Source organism: Mytilus californianus, unplaced genomic scaffold (genome assembly GCF_021869535.1).
Source record: "Mytilus californianus isolate M0D057914Y unplaced genomic scaffold, xbMytCali1.0.p SCAF_7, whole genome shotgun sequence".
Classification (NCBI taxonomy): Eukaryota; Metazoa; Mollusca; class Bivalvia; order Mytilida; family Mytilidae; genus Mytilus; species Mytilus californianus.
Window position 1 is genome coordinate 16,317,573 of NW_026262723.1, and position 23,272 is coordinate 16,340,844.

At 33.8% G+C, this 23,272-nt stretch overlaps 1 protein-coding gene across 6 annotated transcripts in view; it reads left to right on the forward strand.

Annotated features, from left to right (window-relative positions):
* LOC127708934 (low-density lipoprotein receptor-related protein 2-like) overlaps positions 1 to 23,272 on the forward strand; it is a 327,071-nt gene that overhangs the window by 290,640 nt on the left and 13,159 nt on the right. The window contains exons 12-16 of one of the 6 annotated variants that reach the window (XM_052214142.1): positions 16,874 to 16,999; positions 18,006 to 18,131; positions 19,626 to 19,751; positions 20,290 to 20,415; positions 21,996 to 22,121. The exons of the other annotated variants lie outside the window; for them this stretch is intronic. Of the exons in view, the coding sequence (XP_052070102.1) occupies positions 16,874 to 16,999; positions 18,006 to 18,131; positions 19,626 to 19,751; positions 20,290 to 20,415; positions 21,996 to 22,121 (630 nt within the window). The remainder of the gene's footprint in view (positions 1 to 16,873; positions 17,000 to 18,005; positions 18,132 to 19,625; positions 19,752 to 20,289; positions 20,416 to 21,995; positions 22,122 to 23,272) is intronic. 6 annotated transcript variants of the gene reach the window in all.

Here is a 23,272-nt window from a genome sequence, read left to right on the forward strand (position 1 = left end):
AAGGAAAAATGAAATGTAAAAACGGGATACATTGTTTTCCTGAATATACTCTTTGTGATTACTACGCCTACTGCAAAGATGGTTCAGATGACGATCCTGAAATGTGCAAAAGTAAGTAAGGAGTTATAGCTGCATAACATAATTTAAAAAATGACATAATATTGTGGTGTCTTGTTTTATCTAAACATAGTAACGGTTTGTTTAATATTTTTTGTGCAGTATTTGAAATTTCTATCTATAAAGAATTTTTTTTCCAAATGAAATTCCAAGCAGAATGGTGTCAGCAACTAAAAACATTAAAGCTATCGATTTTACTGCAACAGATACGCATTTGAATAAAAATGGAATGGTCATTATTATTTCATTAATACGAAATTAATATGGATTTCTTTAAAAAAAAAAAAAACAATATAAAAAATCTCGCTATTTTACGATTGCCGTTCCTTTATTTTTCTTACTTTTAATATATTCAATGGCATGTATGATAGTTCATTCATTTAGATATTAATGCATGCGTATCTGTCATGGAAAGTATTTGTAACGACAAGTAGGAAATATTAAATTCTGTAAAGTAGGCAGTAATATGTTTATAAAGTTATTAGACTGCTACTACTACAACTGTTTATAGTAATATTATTTTAAAACTTAATATCGTTATCGCATTACTGTAATTAGTAAGTCGACTTACTTTTTCGACCATGTCAACAGATCGAACGTGTCCAACTAATACAACAAAGTGTAGTGATGGCATTGCTTGTTATTCGGAAAAGGATCGCTGTAATGGTGCAGAATTATGCAAAACTGGTGATGATGAAGATATAGACATGTGCAAAGGTTAGTTCTTAAGTGCAAATGTGAATAATGTTTCTGTATTGTGTCTTGGAGTTCTTGACAAGCACAGGTTTATAAAAAGTAGTTTTAAATATTCATATGAATTATATACAAGTTAATATAAATACACTTTACAATTATAACATGGTTAAACAAAAACACGTCTATTCACTTGTCATTCTCTATTCCTCTGGAATGTCGACATTCTTAAATTCCTATATCACTTCGACTGCCCCTTCCACACTTTTCACACCAATCAAAGTAGTATTCTCCTCATGACCACACACATATATGGACAGAGCATAAACAGACAAAGTCATAATATTTACAGTGTAATATGACAATGTTTGAATGTAAAAACACAGCTGTAAAAACACAGCTGCATTATATATTAAATATATGGGTCATACAGACTGTCTGCTACAGTTCATCAAAGCAATTATCAACGAATTATTTAATAGCTACAACCTTATCAACTTACTATCATTTGTTAAACAAATGATTACTGTTTAGGTACAATGTTTTTTTTTAAATACCGTTTAATGACTATTGCCATATAAGCCAAACATCTTTTTATTGGTTAAACATTCTAGCAAACTACAATTTATAAAATGGAAATTGAAAAAAAAGTTTACTGTCTTACGTTGTTGAATGTTTACAATTAGGTCGGTTCACTAAATTGGAACGATTTAAAGATTAACATGGTAAACAAATTGCATTTAAAAATGATACAGAAAAACATTGGCAGTAACTCGACAAATAATGTTCATATTAACAATAACGAAACGTGTAAAAATATTATGATCAGAGAATAAAAGGACACCTGAACATGAACCCTATGTGGAGGTTTTTGGACTGTTTGCTCTTTGACAAAACAGTAAGCGTTTGACAAAGTAATCGCTATTTTGTCTGCGGATAAACGTATTACTAGCTAGTGAGTACTCTCAGATCTGTATTAATTGTCGTTTTTGTTAAGGGTCGTATAAATACCCTGCCATTTCCGGTCTGTGTTTTGTATCGATTTGATAAGTTATTTTGTATAGTTTGTTCTTCTGCTGTAATGTTACACTTCTACTGTTCTAGGTTAGGGGAGGATCGGGTGCCAGCAAACTGGTTTAATTCAACCACATTCTGTATTTGCCTGCGCCAAGTTAGGAGCCTGTAATTATTGGTTGTCGTTTGTTGCTGTTAATCGTTTATTTTCGTTCATAGTGTGTACATAAATCAGGCCGTTAGGTTTCTTGCTTGAATTTATTTAGATTTGTTATATTGGGGCCTTTATAGCCTACTATACGGTATGGGTTTTACTCATTGTTGAAGGCCCTACGATGACATATAGTTGTTAACTCATATGTCATTTAGTCTTTGGTGGAGAGTTGTCTCATTGGCAATAAACCAAATCTTCTTATTCTTATAATACAAATCAAATATTTTTTTTAGATTTTCAGTGCCCACCGGACTAAGTAAAATGTGCTGATGGTTTACAGTGTATTAGAACGCATAACCTCTGTAATGGATATCCACGTTGTAAGGATGGGTCCGATGAAAGTAAAGAGACGTGTACAGGTCTTTATATCATCATTCGAGTAGCACTGCTACATGTAGCATACTTTTACATTGTTTACCTACTCATTATTTTTAGGTTGTTCTGTGTATTTCACGGGATAAATATGCTTCCTACATGTATATTTGCTCCTTGGATTTTGAAATCTTTGTTATCTTTCTTCTATGCACCTATTTCTGAGATCAGCTCTGCATACTACTTGTGTTTTACACTAGTTTGAAAGTCTTAAATTTTAATTTGAGTACTGCTTAACTGATATATGACACATTTATGCGTTATGATCAGAAGAAGTATGCTTTTGACAAAACTGTAATATTTTGTGAGTTTTAATTTTGGCTTATATAGATTCTTAATCTTCTGAGCATGGTGTACATACACACATTTCACTACTGAAAAATAGTGATTGGTAATTGTTTATATACTTTACATATGGTCAATTCATATTCTATTTTTTTTTGTTGTTATCTATACTTAACCTAAAATGGTCATATTGCATGATTTAAACAATTTCTTGGTATTTTAAACACATTGAAAGAACATGATATATCTTAGCTTAATTTAATTAAGACTAAATTGTAACATGTTATACATGTATAAGAGTCAGCGAATGTGTTTCCTTATTATATTGTCATATCAAGGTAATAGTCTTAGATACATCATTTTGTATTAGTTGTTATAGGCTTCCAACTAACTGACCGTAACTGCGAATACTCTCAGGTTTGTACTAAATGTCGTTTTGTTGAGGGGTGTATAAATACGCTGCCACGTTTGGTCTGTGTATTCGTTAACTTATATGTCAGTTTGTCTTTTGGGGAGAGTTGTCTTATTGGCAATAAACCACATCTTCTTATTTCTATAATACAAATATTTATTTTTTTTAAGATTTTCAGTGCCCACCGGATCATGTAAAATGTGCTGATGGTTTAGAGTGTATAAGAACGCATAACCTCTGTAATGGATATACACGCTGTAATGATGAATCCGACGAAAGTAAAGACACATGTGTGGGTCTGTATATCCTTATTTGCATACTTTTATATTATTTTATATACTCTTAATTTTTAGCTTGTTCTGTGTATTTCACCGGATAAATACTTTATCACACTGCTTCTTGGATTTTGCAATCTTTGTTATCTTATTTCTATACACCTGTCTTTCTGAGATCAGCTCTTCATAATAATTGTGTTTTAAGGATTGGGACGTCAAATATTCTAGCAGCCGGTTGGATATAGAATATCGAATATCGAATAACGATCCGGCGGCTAACTTCACATTCATCATTAAGTTAATATTTTTAGTAAAAACATTTCATTTCAATGTGACCTTACAGATACGACTCATCGCCTGGTTTGTTTTTACATGAGCAACACAACCCGTGTCATATCTGAAGCAGAATATGCGTTCCCTTCCGGAGCACCTCTAACGTTTTGTAGAGTACGTACTGATCAGTCTGTAGTTTTGTTATGTTGTGTTGTGTTTTGTATGATGTTGATTTTTTTTTGCCATTGCATTGTCAGATATTTTCATTACTTTATTTTAATGTCATATTTGGTATTTTGTGCCTATATTTTTTCCTTACAAGAACATATCATTCAATATCGTTTGTTCATAACAATCATATTGTTTTAATTTCTTGCGGTCGGCGTGTGTTCATTTTTTTTTTGTGTTAGTTGTGTGCGTGTATGATTGATCGTAAGATTCACTGATAAACTGCATTCCTGCTTTGACATTTTTAATTTGATAAACAGCCACCTATTTCTGGTACGCTACAATGTACATGTAAAGAGTTTCATGCATTATGATCATTTATCTTCGATGTATTTAGTTTTGATATGTATTTAAATTAGGGCTACAAAATTGTCGACTAATAGCACCAATATACTAAAGATAATTTCTTTTAGGACACAGTAGACAAAAGTGTTTTTATTTATTTGGTTGTCAGTTGAAAAGTGTAGACGAGGAAATAATTTTCTGATTATTATTAAGATTTCGAATGTGGTGAAGATAAGGTCAAATGCCAGGATGGTTTGCAGTGCGTATATGAGACAAGTCTATGTAATGGTTGGCCGGATTGCAAAGATAGATCTGATGAATCAGCTGAAGTTTGTAATGGTAAGAAAACAACTTAATTATGGAGTGCAATGTATATTTCAAAATTCAAATTTAGCACCACATTGACCTAGACCAACTACTATTTATTATTAATTATTATGTATTATTATTTAAGAAACACACTCACTTAAATAAACACCACTGTCCAAGGTTCGGGGAGGGCTGAGCGCTCAGAAACATGTTTGACCCCGACACATTTGTTGATGTGCCTGTCCTAAGTCAGGAGCCTGTTTTTCAGTGAATGCCGTTAGTTCATGTCTGTCATATGTGTTTTTCGTAAATTGTTATATTATAAATTAGGCAGTTAGTTTTCTCAATTGACTGGTTTCATATTTTATATGTCGGGGCCTTTTATACATGTTATAGCCGACTATACGGTATGGGTGTTTCTCATTGTTGAAGGCCGTACGCTTGCCTGTTATTGCTAACATTCACCTCATTTGAACTTTGGTGGATAATTGTCTCATTGGCAATCATACCACATCTCCTTATTTTTATGTTTATCAACGAAAATTAAAACAATGAAATATCAATCGTACAATAACAAATATTAACATGGAAATCTATATAAATAGTCCTCTGTGTAATAGAAGTAACATCAAGGACATGTATATTTCAACAAATTATTCCTAATGCTTACATAAGCCATGTATATTTCTAGAGATGTTGATATTTCAAAACTAGAATTAGTGTAGGCAAGGATTCTATCATAATTGATAGGTTATATTAACACATGTTAAGAATTATTTTTGATTCGATTTAGAAACGAAAATTGTTCATTTCCGTTATATTTTGGTTTGACTGAGTCCCAGAATGTCCTACCACAGAGACGTTAACCTACTGACTGAATACCAGAATGTCCTACCACAGGGACGTTAACGTAATGACTGAGTACCACAGTTTGTTACCACAGAGACGTTAACCTATTGACTTAGTACCAGATTTTCATACCACAGAGACTTTAATCTATTCAGTGTGTACCAGAATGTTCTACCACAGAGACTTTAATCTATTGACTGAGTCCCAGAATGTCCTACCACAGAGACTTTACTCTATTGCTGGATACCAGAATGTCCTAGCACAGACACTTTAGTCTATTGATTCAGTCCCAGAATGTCCTTCCGCAGAGACGTTAATCTATTGACTTAATACCAGAATGTCCTACCACAGAGACTGTAATCTATCGACTGAGTCCCAAAATGTCCTTCCACAGAGACGTTAACGTATTGACTGAGTCCCAGAATGTTCTAAAACAGAGACTGTTAAATATTGTCTGAGTCCCATAATGTCCTACCATAGAGACGCTTACGTATTGACTGCATACCAGAATGTCCTACCACAGAGACGTTAACCTATTGACTGAGTACCAGAATGTCCAACCACAGTTACTTTAACTTATTGACTGATTCCAAGAATGTCCTATCACAGAGATGTAAACGTATTGACTGAGTACCAGAATGTCCTACCACAGAGACTTTAAATAAACACCACTGTCCAAGGTTAGGGGAGGGCTGCGCGCTTAGAAACATGTTTAACCACGCCACACTTTTTGATGTGCCTGTCCTAAGTCAGGAGCCTGTTTTTAAGTGAATGCCGTTAGTTCATGTCGGTCACATGTGTTTTTCGTAAATTGTTATATTATAAATTAGGCAGTTAGTTTTCTCAATTGACTGGTTTCATATTTTTCATGTCGGGGCCTTTTATACATGTTATAGCCGACTATACGGTATGGGTGTTTCTCATTTATGAAGGCCGTACGCTTGCCTGTAATAGCTAACATCCACTTACGAAAATTAAAACAATGAAATGTCAATCGTACAATAACAAATATTAACATGGAAATCTATAACATCAAGGACATGTACATTTCAACAAATTATTCCGTATGCTTACATAAGCCAAGTATATTTCTAGAGATGCTGATATTTCAAAACTAGAATAAGTTTAGGCAAGGATTCTATCATAATTGATAGGTTTAATAACACATGTTTACAATTATTTTTGATTCGATTTAGAAACGAAAATTGTTCATTTCCGTTATATTTTGGTTTGACTGAATCCAAGAATGTCCTACCACAGAGACGTTAACCTACTGACTGAGTACCAGAATGTCCTACCAAAGGGACGTTAACGTAATGTCTGGGTACCACAGTTCCTTACCACAGAGACGTTAACCTATTGACTTAGTACCAGAATGTCCTACCACAGAGACATTAACCTATACAGTGAGTACCAGAATGTCCTACCACAGAGACTTTATTCTATTCAGTGTACCAGAATGTTCTATCACAGAGACATTAATCTATTGACTGAGTCCCAGAATGTCCTACCACGGAGACGTTACTCTATTGACTGAGTACCAGAATGTCCTACCATAGAGACGTTACTTCATTGACCGAGTACCAAAATGTCCTATCCACAGAGACTTTAATCTATTGACTGAGTCCCAGAATGTCCTTCCACAGAGACGTGAACGTATTGACTGAATACCAAAATGACTTACAACAGAGACTTTAATCTATTGAGAGAGTTTCAGAATATCCTACCACAGGGACTTTAATCTATTTTCTGAGTCCCAGAATGTCCTACCACAGAGACGTTAACGTATTGACAGAGTACCAAAATGTCCTAACACAGAGACTTTAACCTATTCATTGAGTACCAGAATGTCCTACCACAGAGACGTGAACGTATTGACAGAGTACAAGAATGACCTACCACAGAGACTTTAATTTATTGACTGAGTCACAGGACGTCCTACCACGGAGACCTTACTCTATTGACTGAGTACCAGAATGTCCTACCACAGAGATGTTACTCTATTGATTGAGTTCCAAAATGTCCTACCATAGAGACGTTTACGTATAAACTGAAAACCAGAATGTCCTACCACAGAGACGTTAATCTATTGACAGAGTACAAGAATGTTCAACCACAGAGACTTTAACCTATTGACTGAGTCTCAAAATTTCCTATCACAGGGACGCTAACGTATTGACTGAGTCCCAGAATGTCCTACCACAGAGACGTTACTATATCGAGAGAGTATCACAATGTCCTACCAGAGAGACGTTACTCTATTGAAAGAGTACTAGAATGTCCTATCACAGAGACTTTAATCTATTGACTGAGTCCCAGAATGTCCTACCACAGAGACTTTAATCTGTTGACTGAGTCTCAAAATGTCCTACAACAGAGACGGTAACTTATTGACTGAGTACCAGAATGTCCTACGACGGTGACGTTACTCTTTTGACTGAGTACCAGAATGTCATACCACAGAGACTTTAACCTATTCATTGAGTACCAGAATGTCCTACGACAGAAAAGTGAACGTATTGACAGAGTACCAGAATGTCCTACCACAGAGACTTTAATCTATTGACTGAGTCACAGGATGTCCTTCTACAGAGACGTTTACGTATTGATAGAGAACCAGATTGACATACCACAGAGGCTTTAATCTATTGAGTGAGTACCGGAAGGTCCCACTAGAGAGACGTTAACCTATTGACTGATTACAGAATATTCTACAACAGAGACGTTAATCTGCTGGAAAACTATATGCTCCAGAGGTTATAGTTGTTATAAGAAAATAGACTACAATATTGATTGAGTCACAGGATGTCCTACCGCAGAGACGTTAACCCATTGACAGAGAACCAGATTGTCCTACCACAGAGACTTTAATCTATTTACTGAGTCTCAAAATGTCCTACCACAGAGATGTTAACGTATTGACTGAGTACCAGAATGTCCTACCACGGGAAGTTACTCTATTGTCTGAGTCCCAAAATTTCCTGCCATAGAGACGCTTACGTATTGACTTAATAGCAGAATGTCCTACCACAGGGACGCTAACAAATTGACAGAGTACCAGAATGTCCTACCACAGAGACTTTAACTTATTGACTGAGTCCCAGAATGTCCTACCACAGAGTCGTTTCTCTATTGAGAGAGTACCAGAATGTCCTACCACACAGAATTTAATCTATTGTCTGAGTACCAGAATGTCCTACCATATAGACGTTAACGTATTGACAGAATACCAGAATGTCCTTCCACTTAGACGTCACTTAATTGACAGAGTACCAGAATGTCCTACCACAGAGGAGTTAACGCATTGACAGAGTTCCATAATGTCCTACAACAGAGACGTTAACGTATTTATTGAGTACCAGAATGTCCTACCACGGAGACGTTTCTCGATTGACTAAGTACTAGAATATCATACCACAGAGACGTTACTCTATTGACTGAGTACCAGAATGTCCTACCACAGAGACTTTAATCTATTGACTGAGTCCCAGAATGTCCTACCACATAGACGTTAACGTATTGACAGAGTACCAGAATGTCCTACCACAGAGACGTTAACGCATTGACAGAGTTCCATAATGTCCTACAACAGAGACGTTAACGTATTGATTAAGTACCAGAATGTCCTACCACGGAGACGTTTCTCTATTGACTGAGTATTAGAATTTCATACCACAGAGACTTTAACCTATTCATTGAGTACCAGAATGTCCTACCACAGAAAAGTGAACGTATTGACAGAGTACCAGAATGTCCTACTACAGAGACTTTAATCTATTGACTGAGTCACAGGATGTCCTTCTACAGAGACGTTTACGTATTGATAGAGAACCAGATTGATCTACCACAGAGGCTTTAATCTATTGAGTGAGTACCGGAATGTCCCACTAGAGAGACGTTAACCTATTGACTGACTACCAGAATATTCGACAACAGAGACGTTAATCTGCTAGAAAACTATATGCTCCAGAGGTAATAGTTGTTATAGGAAAATAGACTACTATATTGATTGAGTCACAGGATGTCCTACCGCAGAGACGTTAACCCATTGACAGAGAAACAGATTGTCCTACCACAGAGACTTTAATCTATTTACTGAGTCTCAAAATGTCCTACCCCAGAGATGTTAACGTATTGACTGAGTACCAGAATGTCCTACCACGGGAAGTTACTCTATTGATTGTGTACAAGAATGTCCTATCACAGAGACGTTACTCTATTGTCTGAGTCCCAAAATATCCTGCCATAGAGACGCATACGTATTGACTGAATACCAGAATGTCCTACCACAGGGACGCTAACAAATTGACAGAGTACCAGAATGTCCTACCACAGAGACTTTAACTTATTGACTGAGTCCCAGAATGTCCTACCGCAGAGTCGTTTCTCTATTTAGAGAGTACCAGAATTTCCTACCACAGAAACGTTATTCTATTGAAAGAGTACCAGAATTTCCTACCACAGAGACTTTAATCTATTGACTGAGTACCAGAATGTCCTACTATATAGACGTTAACGTATTGACAGAATACCAGAATGTCCTTCCACATAGACGTTACCGTATTTACAGAGTACCAGAATGTCCTACCACAGAGACGTTAACGCATTGACAGAGTTCCATAATGTCCTACAACAGAGACGTTAACGTATTCATTGAGTACCAGAATGTCCTACCACGGAGACGTTTCTCTATTGACTAAGTACCAGAATATCCTACCACAGAGACGTTACTCTATTGACTGAGTACCAGAATGTCCTACCACAGAGACGTTAACGCATTGACAGAGTTCCATAATGTCCTACAACAGAGACGTTAACGTATTGATTGAGTACCAGAATGTCCTACCACGGAGACGTTTCTCTATTGACTGAGTACCAGAATGTCATACCACAGAGACTTTAACCTATTCATTGAGTACCAGAATGTCCTACCACAGAAAAGTGAACGTATTGACAGAGTACCAGAATGTCCTACTTCAGAGACTTTAATCTATTGACTGAGTCACAGGATGGCCTTCTATAGAGACGTTTACGTATTGATAGAGAACCAGATTGACCTACCACAGAGGCTTTAATCCATTGAGTGAGTACCGGAATGTCCCACTAGAGAGACGTTAACCTATTGACTGATTACCAGAATATTCTACAACAGAGACGTTAATCTGCTAGAAAACTATATGCTCCAGAGGTAATAGTTGTTATAGGAAAATAGACTACAGTATTGATTGAGTCACAGGATGTCCTACCGCAGAGACGTTAACCCATTGACAGAGAACCAGATTGTCCTACCACAGAGACTTTAATCTATTTACTGAGTCTCAAAATGTCCTACCACAGAGATGTTAAGGTATTGACTCAGTACCAGAATGTCCTACCACGGGAAGTTACTCTATTGACTGTGTAAAAGAATGTCCTATCACAGAGACGTTACTCTATTGTCTGAGCCCCAAAATCTCCTGCCATAGAGACGCTTACGTATTGACTGAATACCAGAATGTCCTACCATAGACACTTTAACTTATTGACTGAGTCCCAGAATGTCCTGCCACAGAGACGTTACTCTATTGAGAGTGTACCAGAATGTCCTTCCACATAGACGTTAACATATTGACAGAGTACCAGAATGTCCTACCACAGAGACGTTAACGCATTGACTGAGTTCCATAATGTCCTACAACAGAGACGTTAACGTATTGATTGAGTACCAGAATGTCCTACCACGGAGACGTTTCTCCATTGACTGAGTACCAGAATATCATACCACAGAGACGTTACTCTATTGACTGAGTACCCGAATGTCCTACCACAGAGACTTTAATCTATTGGCTGAGTCCCAGATTCGTCTACTACAGAGACGTGAGCGTATTGACTGTTTACCAGAATGTCCTACCACAGAGACTTTAATATGTTGAATGAGTCATAGACTGTCCTACCACAGAGACATGAAAGTATTGACTGAGTACCAGAATGTCCTATCACAGAGACTTTAATCTATTGACTGAGTACCAGAATGTCCTACAAGAGAGACATTAACCTATTGACTGAGTACCAGAATATCCTACAACAGAGAAGTTAATCTGTTGGAAAACTATATACTCCGGAGTCAATAGTTGTAATAGGAAAATAGACTACTTATTTAAGGAATCAATGTTTCAACTCCTTACTGCTGTGGTCTGTTCATTTTATTTTGGTTTTGGATTTTGCTTTGTCGTATTTTGTACCCAACCTTTTATTACTGCTACGCAAAATTGAGAATGGAAACGGGGAATATGTCAAAAAGTCAACAACCCGACCAAAGAGCTGTGTAAAGCGTTTGATACAGTTTTTTTTTAAATGTTACTTAATCAGAGCTATACAATTGTCAATTAAAAAACACCGATATAAAACAAATCATTTTCTATAGTGTTTTTTATGCTTTTGGTTAACTGTTGAAAATTATAGAAGCGTCAATAATTTTCTGATTATCGTTGATGGAGGCAGGATCAAATGCCCGGATGGTATCTAGGGTATATATAAGGATGACCAATATTCTGGTTATTCACAACATGATTGATCTGACTAATTGCCTGTATTTTTTTTTTAATTACAAAATGATCATTTGCAAACTCCATGGCGATTCGTTTAAAAATCCATAAAATAGTTCCACCGTAAAATGATGGGGCAAAGCTACGACATAATGTTGACTTGTTTACAAATGCAGTCGAATGAATTTCGCTGAATTTAGTTCGATATTTTCATTTAGTTCATTGTAATTGACACATACAAACAAATGTTTACTTTTTGTTCGATTAAGAAACGAAAATTGTTCATTTCCTGAGACTATTTTAGACATTGTCAAAGTAAGAACTGTTATGTAAAAATTGAAATCAAATAAAAGTTTTGAATAAGAAGTGAAATATTTTAATGAAGCACTTTTAAGAAGAATATATTGATTATTTTTTATCTTGCGCTACTGTTAGTTTTTTAACTTGCTTCAACAAATCATCAGGACACTTGATTCGAAAACGAAACATTATCAATTATTTGTCAATGTCAACTAATATTTTGAATGACACTACTTATGTTTTCGTATCCAGGACATGTTTTTAATATTAATATCAAACAATTATTGTAAGTATGTAAACAAATGGATAGATATAAACTTATACTGGAAGACAAATTCAATTTACCATTTTATAATAAGTGCAATCCACGAGAAGAAAGGAAAAGATTTTCATTATAGATGTAAACCTTGTTTTTAACGATAGCGTCGAAACTTTTCTCAAAATAAAATGTTTGTAGATTTTATCTATGTTTCATTTCTTTGAATTGTAGATTATAAGTGTCCAGATGATCAAGTTAAATGTAGGGATAACATAGAGTGTATTTATAAATCAGGTCTATGCAATCAATATACTAATTGCCACGACGGATCTGACGAGGATGAAGAATTGTGTAAAGGTATATGCATGTATAAAAGGTCATGTAGGGTATTTGCATTAATTAGATATATTTAAAACAATAAAACTTCAAAAGATATTTGATTTATTTTCGTAAGACATATATGGTTAACGAGTGCCTGTTTAATAAGTCTAGCTGTCAAACGCGTTAAATATGCAAACCTTTAACAAATGTATATATATAAGACTCAAGTTATCGGCCTGATAATATGAACAAACAAAACAATGTTCTTGTTTATTCGTTTTATATTTTCGGAGCCTTTTATAGCTCACTATGTGGTATGGAATTTACTAATCGTTGCAGGTAATTTGATCTCTGGTGGAGTTTTGTCTCATAAGCAATCTTCTTATTCTATCAAATCAAAAACAAACCTAAACAACAAACAAAAACAAAAACAAACAACAAACAAAAACAAACCAGCATATTATAGGTTTAAAATGCAAAAAACGATTTATCAATTTTTCGCGTCCAAAGCGCTTTTGTGGATTAACCTTCATCGGAAATATAACAGCCAAACATTTTTAAGCTATATGAATACATACCGACTTAAAAGTCAAATATGCATGAGGTCAACTTTGCTTGCCGGAGGTAGAACAATAGCTTGTTTATAATTTAAGAATTAATAAAGACCATACACATTTTAATTTATTCTATGCAGCCTTTCCTTGTGAATACTACCAGGTCAAGTGCGCAAATGGTCTTCAATGTGTCCATAATTCTACTTTTTGCGATGGAGTGAAACATTGTGCAGACGGTTCTGATGAAGAGGAAGAGGTGTGCAAAGGTTTGTTAAAAGAAATCAAGTGTTTATTTTACATAACATAGCCAGAGTTTATAATTTTACGTTAAGGATTAAACGTCCCATTTATTTGGAGTGTTGATACGAGTGAGAGAAAAATGATAAGTGATGAAAATAAAATACTTTTCAAGAACATGAATCCGATCAATTTTATCAAATATTTCAAAAGTAATTTTGTTCTTAATTGTTCTACTTAAACTATATAAAGATCAAAAAACAAATCAAATACCATTGGAAATAGTTTTGCGTTTGCCAAATGATACTTTCCTCGGATACACGTTGGACTTTTGCAGATTAACCTTACTTTCAAAACTAAGATCCCAAATTCTAAACATTTAATTCCGACTTATGACTTGTGTCTGTATTAATTTTAATTAGAATGCCCGCACTTCATCTATTTTTCATATATCTCAGGATATATTGTGTAAGAACAATATTGGATTACATCAACCAAAACTGATCATATTTGCAAATAAAGAAATCAAATGGCGGTATCATAAATTATTAAATGTGTTAACTCATGATAGATTGTATAATACAAATGACAGCAATGTTGGTACACATTAAAAACATAAATGTGTCTGCATCAGTTTAGACTGCCAACAATTTCCTCTTTTATGTCAAAGTACTGAACCGTCATTAAAAATCAGTAGTTTTGATATCTCAGGATGGTTTGTGGAATCATTTTGTCTGCATCAACCAAAGGTTACAATATTTATACTTTGTAATATAAATGATATGGCGGTATCATAAATCAGTAAATTTGTTAACTAAGGATGATTGTATAATACAAATGCAAGCGACATTGGTACACATTGACTACATGTCCGCCTTAATTTCGAGTGTCAACACTTCCTTCTTTTAGCCAAAATACTAAACTGTCACTAAAAGAAAGTAGATCAGATATCTTGAGATAGTTTGTATAACAAACCGTTGTGTTCGTATCGATCAAAAGTTACCATATTCGGAATTCATAATGAAAATGGTAAAGCTGTATGATAAAAAGGTAAATAAGCCGAAATTGGCTAGAAGATTCAGAAAATTATACAACGCCTATATCCTGACACTATACAACTGCCGTCGAAAATATAATCGAATCAAAGGTAAACAATGTGATTCACATTGAATAATCCATTTATTTCATAGACAATATATATTAAGAAGAGAGTGTAAACAATGGGAAACGAAGCAACTTAAACAATGTTTTACTATCCCATCATATAAATTCGATTTTCCAAAGCATGTATAACCTTTTTATACGCATTCGGATTACAAAAACAAATTCTCTCAGGTATGAAATTCAGAGAAAACAAATTTGAGTCACATGGTAACTAGAATAGTACTTTAATATATTGTTAAATAGAACAATACGATTATCATTTATATAATCAAAGGTCATGTCTGATAATAAAAGTGTTAACAATTACTAGCCCAACAATCTTTCGTAATTAGTAATCTGTCCTTATGTAAGTTCTGGAGCTGACCATACATAAGGACCGTTCAAAAGCATTCATGTTCAAAGGTCTGGTTTGGAACAGACTTGTCAGTAGGTCTGTATCAGTCATGAAAAAGTAGATTTAGGTCCTCTTTACCACTGATGAAGTTAACTGGCTTGTCTGCCGTCTTTTGTTTTGTTAACTTGAACAGCAGTCAAAAATTCGGCGCCAAGTCAATTTAAGTACAGGTTCGGACTGCGCCCATCGTTCAATTAAATGTACTTCAAAGGATACAAGTATGATCCCTGTAATGTCATGATTAACCCATATTAAAATGAAGACTTGAGTTTGTAAAATTATTAAATTCACTTGATATTAGTCTTGTTTTGTTTCCACTTTCGGGTTTTCTGTTCAATTAACCATCTTAAATATTCTTTTAAGGTTTGAATTCAAAATGGTTATTTCCTCCGTAAATTTCATTGCAATACTAGAACCAAACGTCTTTAATGCACACTTTAACTGTCGATTTTTGTTATCGCTTCAAATAAAAGATATTATTACAGATAAAAATATATAATAATCTATTTTAGTTCTCAATTATCTTTTTTTTCAGACAAACGATAGGGAATGATTATTATAAATAATTTTTAAACTGTTGAAAACATAAGTGGCACCCTCCGCAGTGAAAATCTCATAAAATCAGAGAGAAAAAAATCACTTCAAACAAGAAAGTAAAAATTTACCAAACACTTAATTACATCAAGGGCAAAGACTATAAATATAAGTCGAAAATGAGCAAATAACTACATCATCAAAAAGGTAAACGACAAAAAAATATATATATATATAAAGAGTGTACAAAACACTTCACAGAAATGTAATATATAATTAACCATAGCAGAAAAAGTTTGTTTCAACTAAGGAGGAAAATGGCGGGTTTTTGTTTAGCAAACAATATTATGATTCAGTAAAATACGAAATAAAAAAACGCTTTAATTGTTGTTTTTCATCCAGTTAGCATATATCGTTTATCGCAGTTCGCGCTTTTTCTTAGTGCAATTGTTTTTCAAAACAATTACAGATTTTATGTCGACAGTAGGCTTACAATAGTACATGGTGTTTACTCATTTATGAAACAGAGCAGTGGCAGCTAGTCCCACATTTAGATCTTTTGATCTATTTTTACTATGTGTATGATAGTTATGTATAACATGTTTTAAACCCATATAAAAAGCTAAAATAATTTGATTTTAAACAGGTTTTTAAATTTTATGTTTAGCATATGTTTGCCCTGAGTGGAAAAGGAAATGTGCTGATGGACAACAATGTGTCGACGAACAAAATAGTTTGTGTAATGGAAATGTAGATTGTAACGATAAGTCAGATGAAGATCAAGGGTTTTGTCGAGGTACTTTTGTTGTTTTATATCGTTAAGGAGATATGCTGCTAATTCTATTTATACAGTATATCTGCCAAATTAATTATAATATTCAATATATCACAATACTTTGATAACAATCAAAATCAACAAAAAAACGGTATTTTTGCATGTTTAAAAAAAAAAACAAACAAAAAACAAAAAACAGCAATTTTAAAACATAACTTTTGGCATGGTAATGTATCCTTATTTTATATCAGTTTTGGTAAAATTGATGTTGAAACTGGATACAATAATGTGTCAGATGTGTATACAGAGGCATTAGTGGGAACAGACTCAGTTTCCTAATGCAAAAACAAAAAAATGAATAAATATCATTATAATCACATATACTTATTTTTAGCTGCGCAAAACTATTATATGCTTGATATAACAACTCTGTTCATGTCTGAATTATCATTTGATTATATTTTACATTGCATACACATATCTAGATTATAGCTGCAGTGATTACAATCGAAAATGTTCTGACGGATTGCAATGTATCGGTGAATACAGCTTATGTGACGGCCATGAAGATTGTACAGATAAATCAGATGAAGATCCAGACGTTTGTAGAGGTATATTGAAAAATAAAATGTGAGGTTAAAACCATGCAACGTTTTTTTTTCAATCTGTTTATACACAGAAACTCGCAGGCCGCACGAGAACATTTTTTTTCTGGTTTATTCATGTTATTTGCACCATCTTCCTTTTTACAGATTGATGCATATTTTACCGTTTTTTCAAATTTTGCTATGGCATTTTAATTATGTTTTTTTTTCGACTTAGGAGTTTGAATATCTCTTTTACATGATGACAGTTCCTAAATGGTGGTAACTTCACACATAAACAATACACCTAATACCATGCCACCTATTTCCTGCACCATTGAATTACATCACTAACAGAACATAAAATAGACGGCAATGACGCAATGACTCCTGTTTTTTAACCAACCAGACGTTATACGCGTTCACATGGAAATTGTACACCATTTAAAGACATACAGGTCGCCACAAGGTTTATCGTTTTAAAAACAGTACACCAAACGGATACATGCAGTATATGAGAGATCTTTTTAAACAAATTGTAGAAAATTAGAAATTTAGATCGGTATAATGTATTGCTATAATCGGTTTCAGACATATTCCTACGAGTCATTTTTTCCAATGTTAGTACGGCAGGACCATGAAATCATGCCGAAGCTCCTCTTGTAAATCACAGCTAGTTGACTAGAAATGTGTATCTGAAATGAAAAGAAATCAATTTAAGGGAAGCAAATGAACTCGTGTAATAATTACGGTAAAAACAAATACGTTAAACCAACGAGTACAAATGGAATCTGCTGTCCTATACACCAATATTATGATAGATTCACGTCTAATAATATCATATATACTGATATCACAAGCACCAAAAGACGCAACATTCTGTTAGTTTTCTTTTTAATATGTTTGATTGAGTTTATCTACATACCCGTTTAATCTTCATTTAAATTTCATAAAAAAAAAAAAAAAAAAAAAAAGATATACAAAAACAAAAACAAACACTTTTGCTGAAACATGAATAACTTCTTTTTTGCAGCAAGGGAATGTGACAGAGTCAAAGTGAAATGTGATGATGGCATACAATGCATTTATAAATCAAATGTATGTAACAAATACACACATTGTAATGACAAATCTGATGAGAATGAAGATATGTGTAAAGGTGAGATATTGTGAGTCAGATGTCTGTTTTTGAGAATTTTGAATTTGGATGTGTATCTGTATGGTGATTTGTTGACAAAAAAACATTAAAAGTTTGGCATGTTGTTATTTCATTGCAATGTTTTCGTTATAGAACAGTAGGAGGAGAATCAATTCTTAAACATAATTTCTTTTTAACATGCATAAAAAGAGGCTTTTGTTATAGATCTGCCAGACTGCAACCCGACGACATAAATATCATTTTGAAGAAAAAAAAAATGTTACATATTTGGATAGGAATTAATGTTACTACTAATCTTTTGCAATAATGATTTAGATGACAATCCTGAATATGCAACAGTAAATAATTATAGATTAAGACATGTCTTTTTCTATCGGCTCCGGTATCATCCCGAGACTCTCATAATAAACGCAAGGCGCTGATACCAGGGCTCATATGGCAAACCACGTGTTATTATATATTTATCACATATCATATAAATGCTTAAAAAAGTAGAACAAACTTTAGCAAGTTTTGTCCTCCATTAAAATAAATTTATTATGAGTCCCCAGGCCGTTTAAATTTGTAGTACTTTAATTTTATGATACCAATGTGAGATTTTCCTTTAGTAGCAGTGTTCACAATTTCATTAACACCTTCCGCTCTTATTAAATCGACGTTCCTCGTCCATCATTGCTGTCTTCACAAAACTCAGATTGCATAAAATGAACATTGAGACACACAGTTTATAAAAGGACACAATAACAGCTTATGAGTCATAACAGAACACAATAACTGCTGATGACGTCACTACATGGCACATCAACTGCAGATTTGCCCCAGTCATATTCCTGTTTGGGGTTAAAATGCAAAACCTGAAACTCAGATTGCATATAATGTGAGTTGAAGCGCGCATTTCTTCTACACAAAACTCAGATTGCATACAATGAACATTGAGACACAAAAAGTTAGAGCTTAGACTAAACAGATCATAATTGACCGCAAGCACAAAGTCCAGTGGGTGTGAAACTAATAAAAGGCATATATTTTCTCGGTGTTGTAAACAAGGCATAATTTTCAGTTTTGTCTAATTTTTTTTATGACGACTCAGTTCGGAAAAAGTATTTTCTGATTGAAAACTTCCATACTGAGAATTGACTACATTGTAGGAAATCAAATGTTTTCCGATCTGTATTTTTGACACGGAAAGAAATATTGCTTTGATTTTTTCTGGAGTTTATTTTTCATAATGTTGTTCTGGTACTATTTGTTACACTTAGTTCATCACGGATACGAACTACTTATGTTAAACATTTTTTAGGTTCTCAAATAAGTATTAACGATATTAAACTGTTTATTTAAACCAGGACTGAGACATTTGCAGGGTAAATATTGCAACATTTGTTTTTACTTTTTTTTTAAATTTTATGTAGAGGGATAATATAGGGGTAGGTTGAATTATCAGGCTATTTTGATAAAGTGTTTTAATGTGATGAATGTATACGTCAATTACAGATAGAATTTGTGAACCAGGCGAGAAAAAGTGTGCAGACAATTATCAGTGTATAAACATAGATAATTTTTGTAATGGATATACGGACTGTAATGATGAGTCTGACGAAGATGCAGTTGCCTGTAAAGGTATTTCTTTTACATTTAACTTACTGTTAATGTACATATATATTTAATCAATTTCTTTTTGTGTACAGCACTGTGTATTTCTACATGCTCTTGACTCTGAGATTCAGTTTTTAAGACCAACACATTTATTTGATTATCAATCTTAATTTCCCACGTATATCATTTAAATAATAAACAAAATAATAATTTCCTAAAAATTTTTAAATTGATATATTGTATACAACTTCATTCCTGTCATATAGTTATTTATTATCAATGATTACACCATAAAGATTTGAGGAAGAATGCCACGCACCACTGTTAAAAACGTTGAACATATGACAAAGAAAGGTATATTGCTATAGAAAATAAACTTATTGACTTGGTAAGTTAAACATTGTAAGAGTATTATCAATCACATCCAAACTGGACAGAAGACTGAATTAGAACCATCTTCAAGTTATGGATGTCATAAACATAGTTCAAATAAATGTGAAAGATATTCGACAAGACATACCGATTATAAATCGGATGGAATGTTCTAGTTGTTGTTTTCTAGAATACCAATGTCCAAGTGGTAGAGTTAAATGTGCGGATGGAATAGAATGTGTACGTATAGACAGTATCTGTGACGGCCATGGAGATTGTCGTGATGGTAGTGACGAAGATAAAGTAAAATGCAAAGGTAAACACTCATCATAACATAGGAGGAATCAATAAAAGAAGTATATTCAACAAGAAGTTTATCCCCTATCACCCGAAACAAATTGTTGGTCTTTAATACCCCCATTTTCATAGTTTCGGTTTGTCAATTTAAGTCATATTTGCAGAATCAATCGTTAGAAATTTTGTTACATACTATGTTTTGTATGCAACAATGAAAATCCCTCTGCGTGCAGTGCAATATAATTCTTGATAAAAGATAAAAGGCGTGTGTTAATAAATTTTTGTAAAAAGTTGCAGTTGGGTGGTTACTGTAGGATTCTTTTCATTAGTTAAACATGTAAAAGCATAAATGTTTCAGACACAAAGAGGTATTTCTGATCGTACCTGTATTTGACGATGGATCCTTTTACTTTATGTCCATATTCTCATACTCTCAGATATATTACACTAAGAAATAAGCAGTTTTCTCTTGAACTTATTTCAATATACTAAATCCTTATCGCAAAATATTTTACACATCAACATTGATATAGGTCCTTTTTGAGGTTGAGAAATACAAGGTTCGTTTGATCGGATTATGAAGGTTGAATTTTATGCCGGTAATAAGTTTGATTTGATTTAGATTTTTGGTGTTTAACGCCACTATTAAGCACCGCTTTTGGGCTATTTCGTGGCGGCCAGTTTTTATTGGTGGAGGAAGCCGGTGTGCCCGGAGAAAACCACCGACCTTCGATAGGAAAACTGACAATCATAATCAATTAAGATTGGAGTCGAGTGCACCCGCACGAACGGTGTTCGAACTCACAACCTCAGTGTTGACTGGCTAGTGATTACAGTAGTAACTACTTAGACCACTCGGCCACCGAGGCCCCCGCCGGTAATAAGTGACTCAGTGCATGTTAAAGAACCATTGTAAGAATGTTTCAATTTTCTATAGAAAGACTGCAAGCAAAAATCTCATTCAAAACATTCATGTCAAGCGTTTTTATTTTTTTCAATTTTAATAACTGTTTTAATACTTTGCCCATCATACCTCTTTAATTCCCTGTTTAATGTTTATATCTCCTAAGTATGCATTCAAGTTAACAAAGGATCGTGAATATTTTCGAATGTTTTGACGGTGTAAGAACAAATGGTCAAATATGTGCCGAAGGTCGCAGTTTTGCAACCATTCATGACATTCGAATATCAATTGAATAAAAACTGTGTATGATTAATCCTGTTTTCCATTAATGAATATAGACCGGTTAAAGTTTAGAAAGTAATTTGTATCAACCGTCCCCTATCATAGGAAGTGTAACGGGCATGATCATTGTTCACAAGGCGTTAATGGATCATGTAAATGATTGCAATCAATGACAAAACGTACGAAGAATGGTCGCAGACTAAATTTGGCGCTATAAACACCATTCAAAATGTGAGACAATTGTCATTGCAGTTCGTTATAGTAAAGTATAAATAATTACATGAAATTATTCTCTCAGTTAGTACAATTACGATACCTTGTTTCTATGTGTCATTAAATAACAAATAATATACCGCTGAAATTTGTAGCTCTATATTCCTAATTTTGTACCCTGATTGAATCATTTCTTTCAGCAAGAGAATGTGCTTATGGTTCTAGAAAGTGTAATGATGATTACCGTTGTATTAATGAAGAACGGTGGTGTGATGGACGTGATGAGTGTTCAACAGGAGAAGACGAAGATCCAGATATGTGCTTACGTAAATATGCATCTTAGTTATCCTGATTATAAGGTGCTGTGTTTGCAAACCGTGCTACAAAATCTAAATCACTGAACAATAACTCATTAGTGGGGAAAAAATGTAAACATATAAAACTTATAAAAAAGTAAAACAACAAAAATACCGAGCTCCAAGGAATATTCAAAACGGAAAGTCCCTTATCAAAAGTCATAATCAAAAGCTCAAATACATCAAACGAATAGAAATATCTGTCATATTCCTGATTTGGTACAAGCATTTCCTTATGTAGAAAATAGTGGATGAAAACTTTTTTTATAGCTAGCTCACTTGTATGACAGTCGCTTAAAGTTCCATTATATTGACAACAATGTACTAAAATCAAACAGACATAATAGATAAAAATGTCAAAAATTGGAAGCAAACAGTCAACATTGTGTTTTAACATATTAAAATGTATAGCATAATTAGGTATAAATCTTCTATTCAGTTTGTTTAACTTAGTGTCACATATTGTCTCAAAATGAATATATAAACTGTTTTTAAAACATTCTAGAATATTATCGATACTTGTGAAACTCTGATACCTCTGAAAAACGTTCTAATAGCTTTCAATTATATAACAATAGGTCTATAGATAGACAGATAACAGTTAACATTAGCCTCGTTCTAGATCACACACACACACACACAAACATACACACAAACACACAAACACTTGTAAACATTTTCATTTGATATCCGGCTCTAGAAGTTGAACTTATTACAAAATGTTCAGCATCACTTATATAAATCTTAAATATTAGACGTATGCATTGGTAGTGGTTGGTGAAATGTTAAATATTTCATATGTGTTTTTTTAAACACAAGTTAGAATACTACCAAGTTTCTGTAATGGTACGTCTTCTTTATCTGATACTTATAGGTATTTCAATTTTCTGGCCGTCTCTAATAAATGTATGAAGAATACAACAAATCTCCAGTATCTTCGAACCGACATTGAAATAAGCTTCGTTCTGTTTTTCATATTATTTGAATAAAAGCAGGAAAATGCATTCAAATAAGATCATTTTAAGTTCATTTGATTCCCTCAGGTGTTCTTTTTACCTTGAATTTAAATCTGCTAAATGAAATAATAACTACAGTTGCTTGTCACTGCTGATATGTTTATT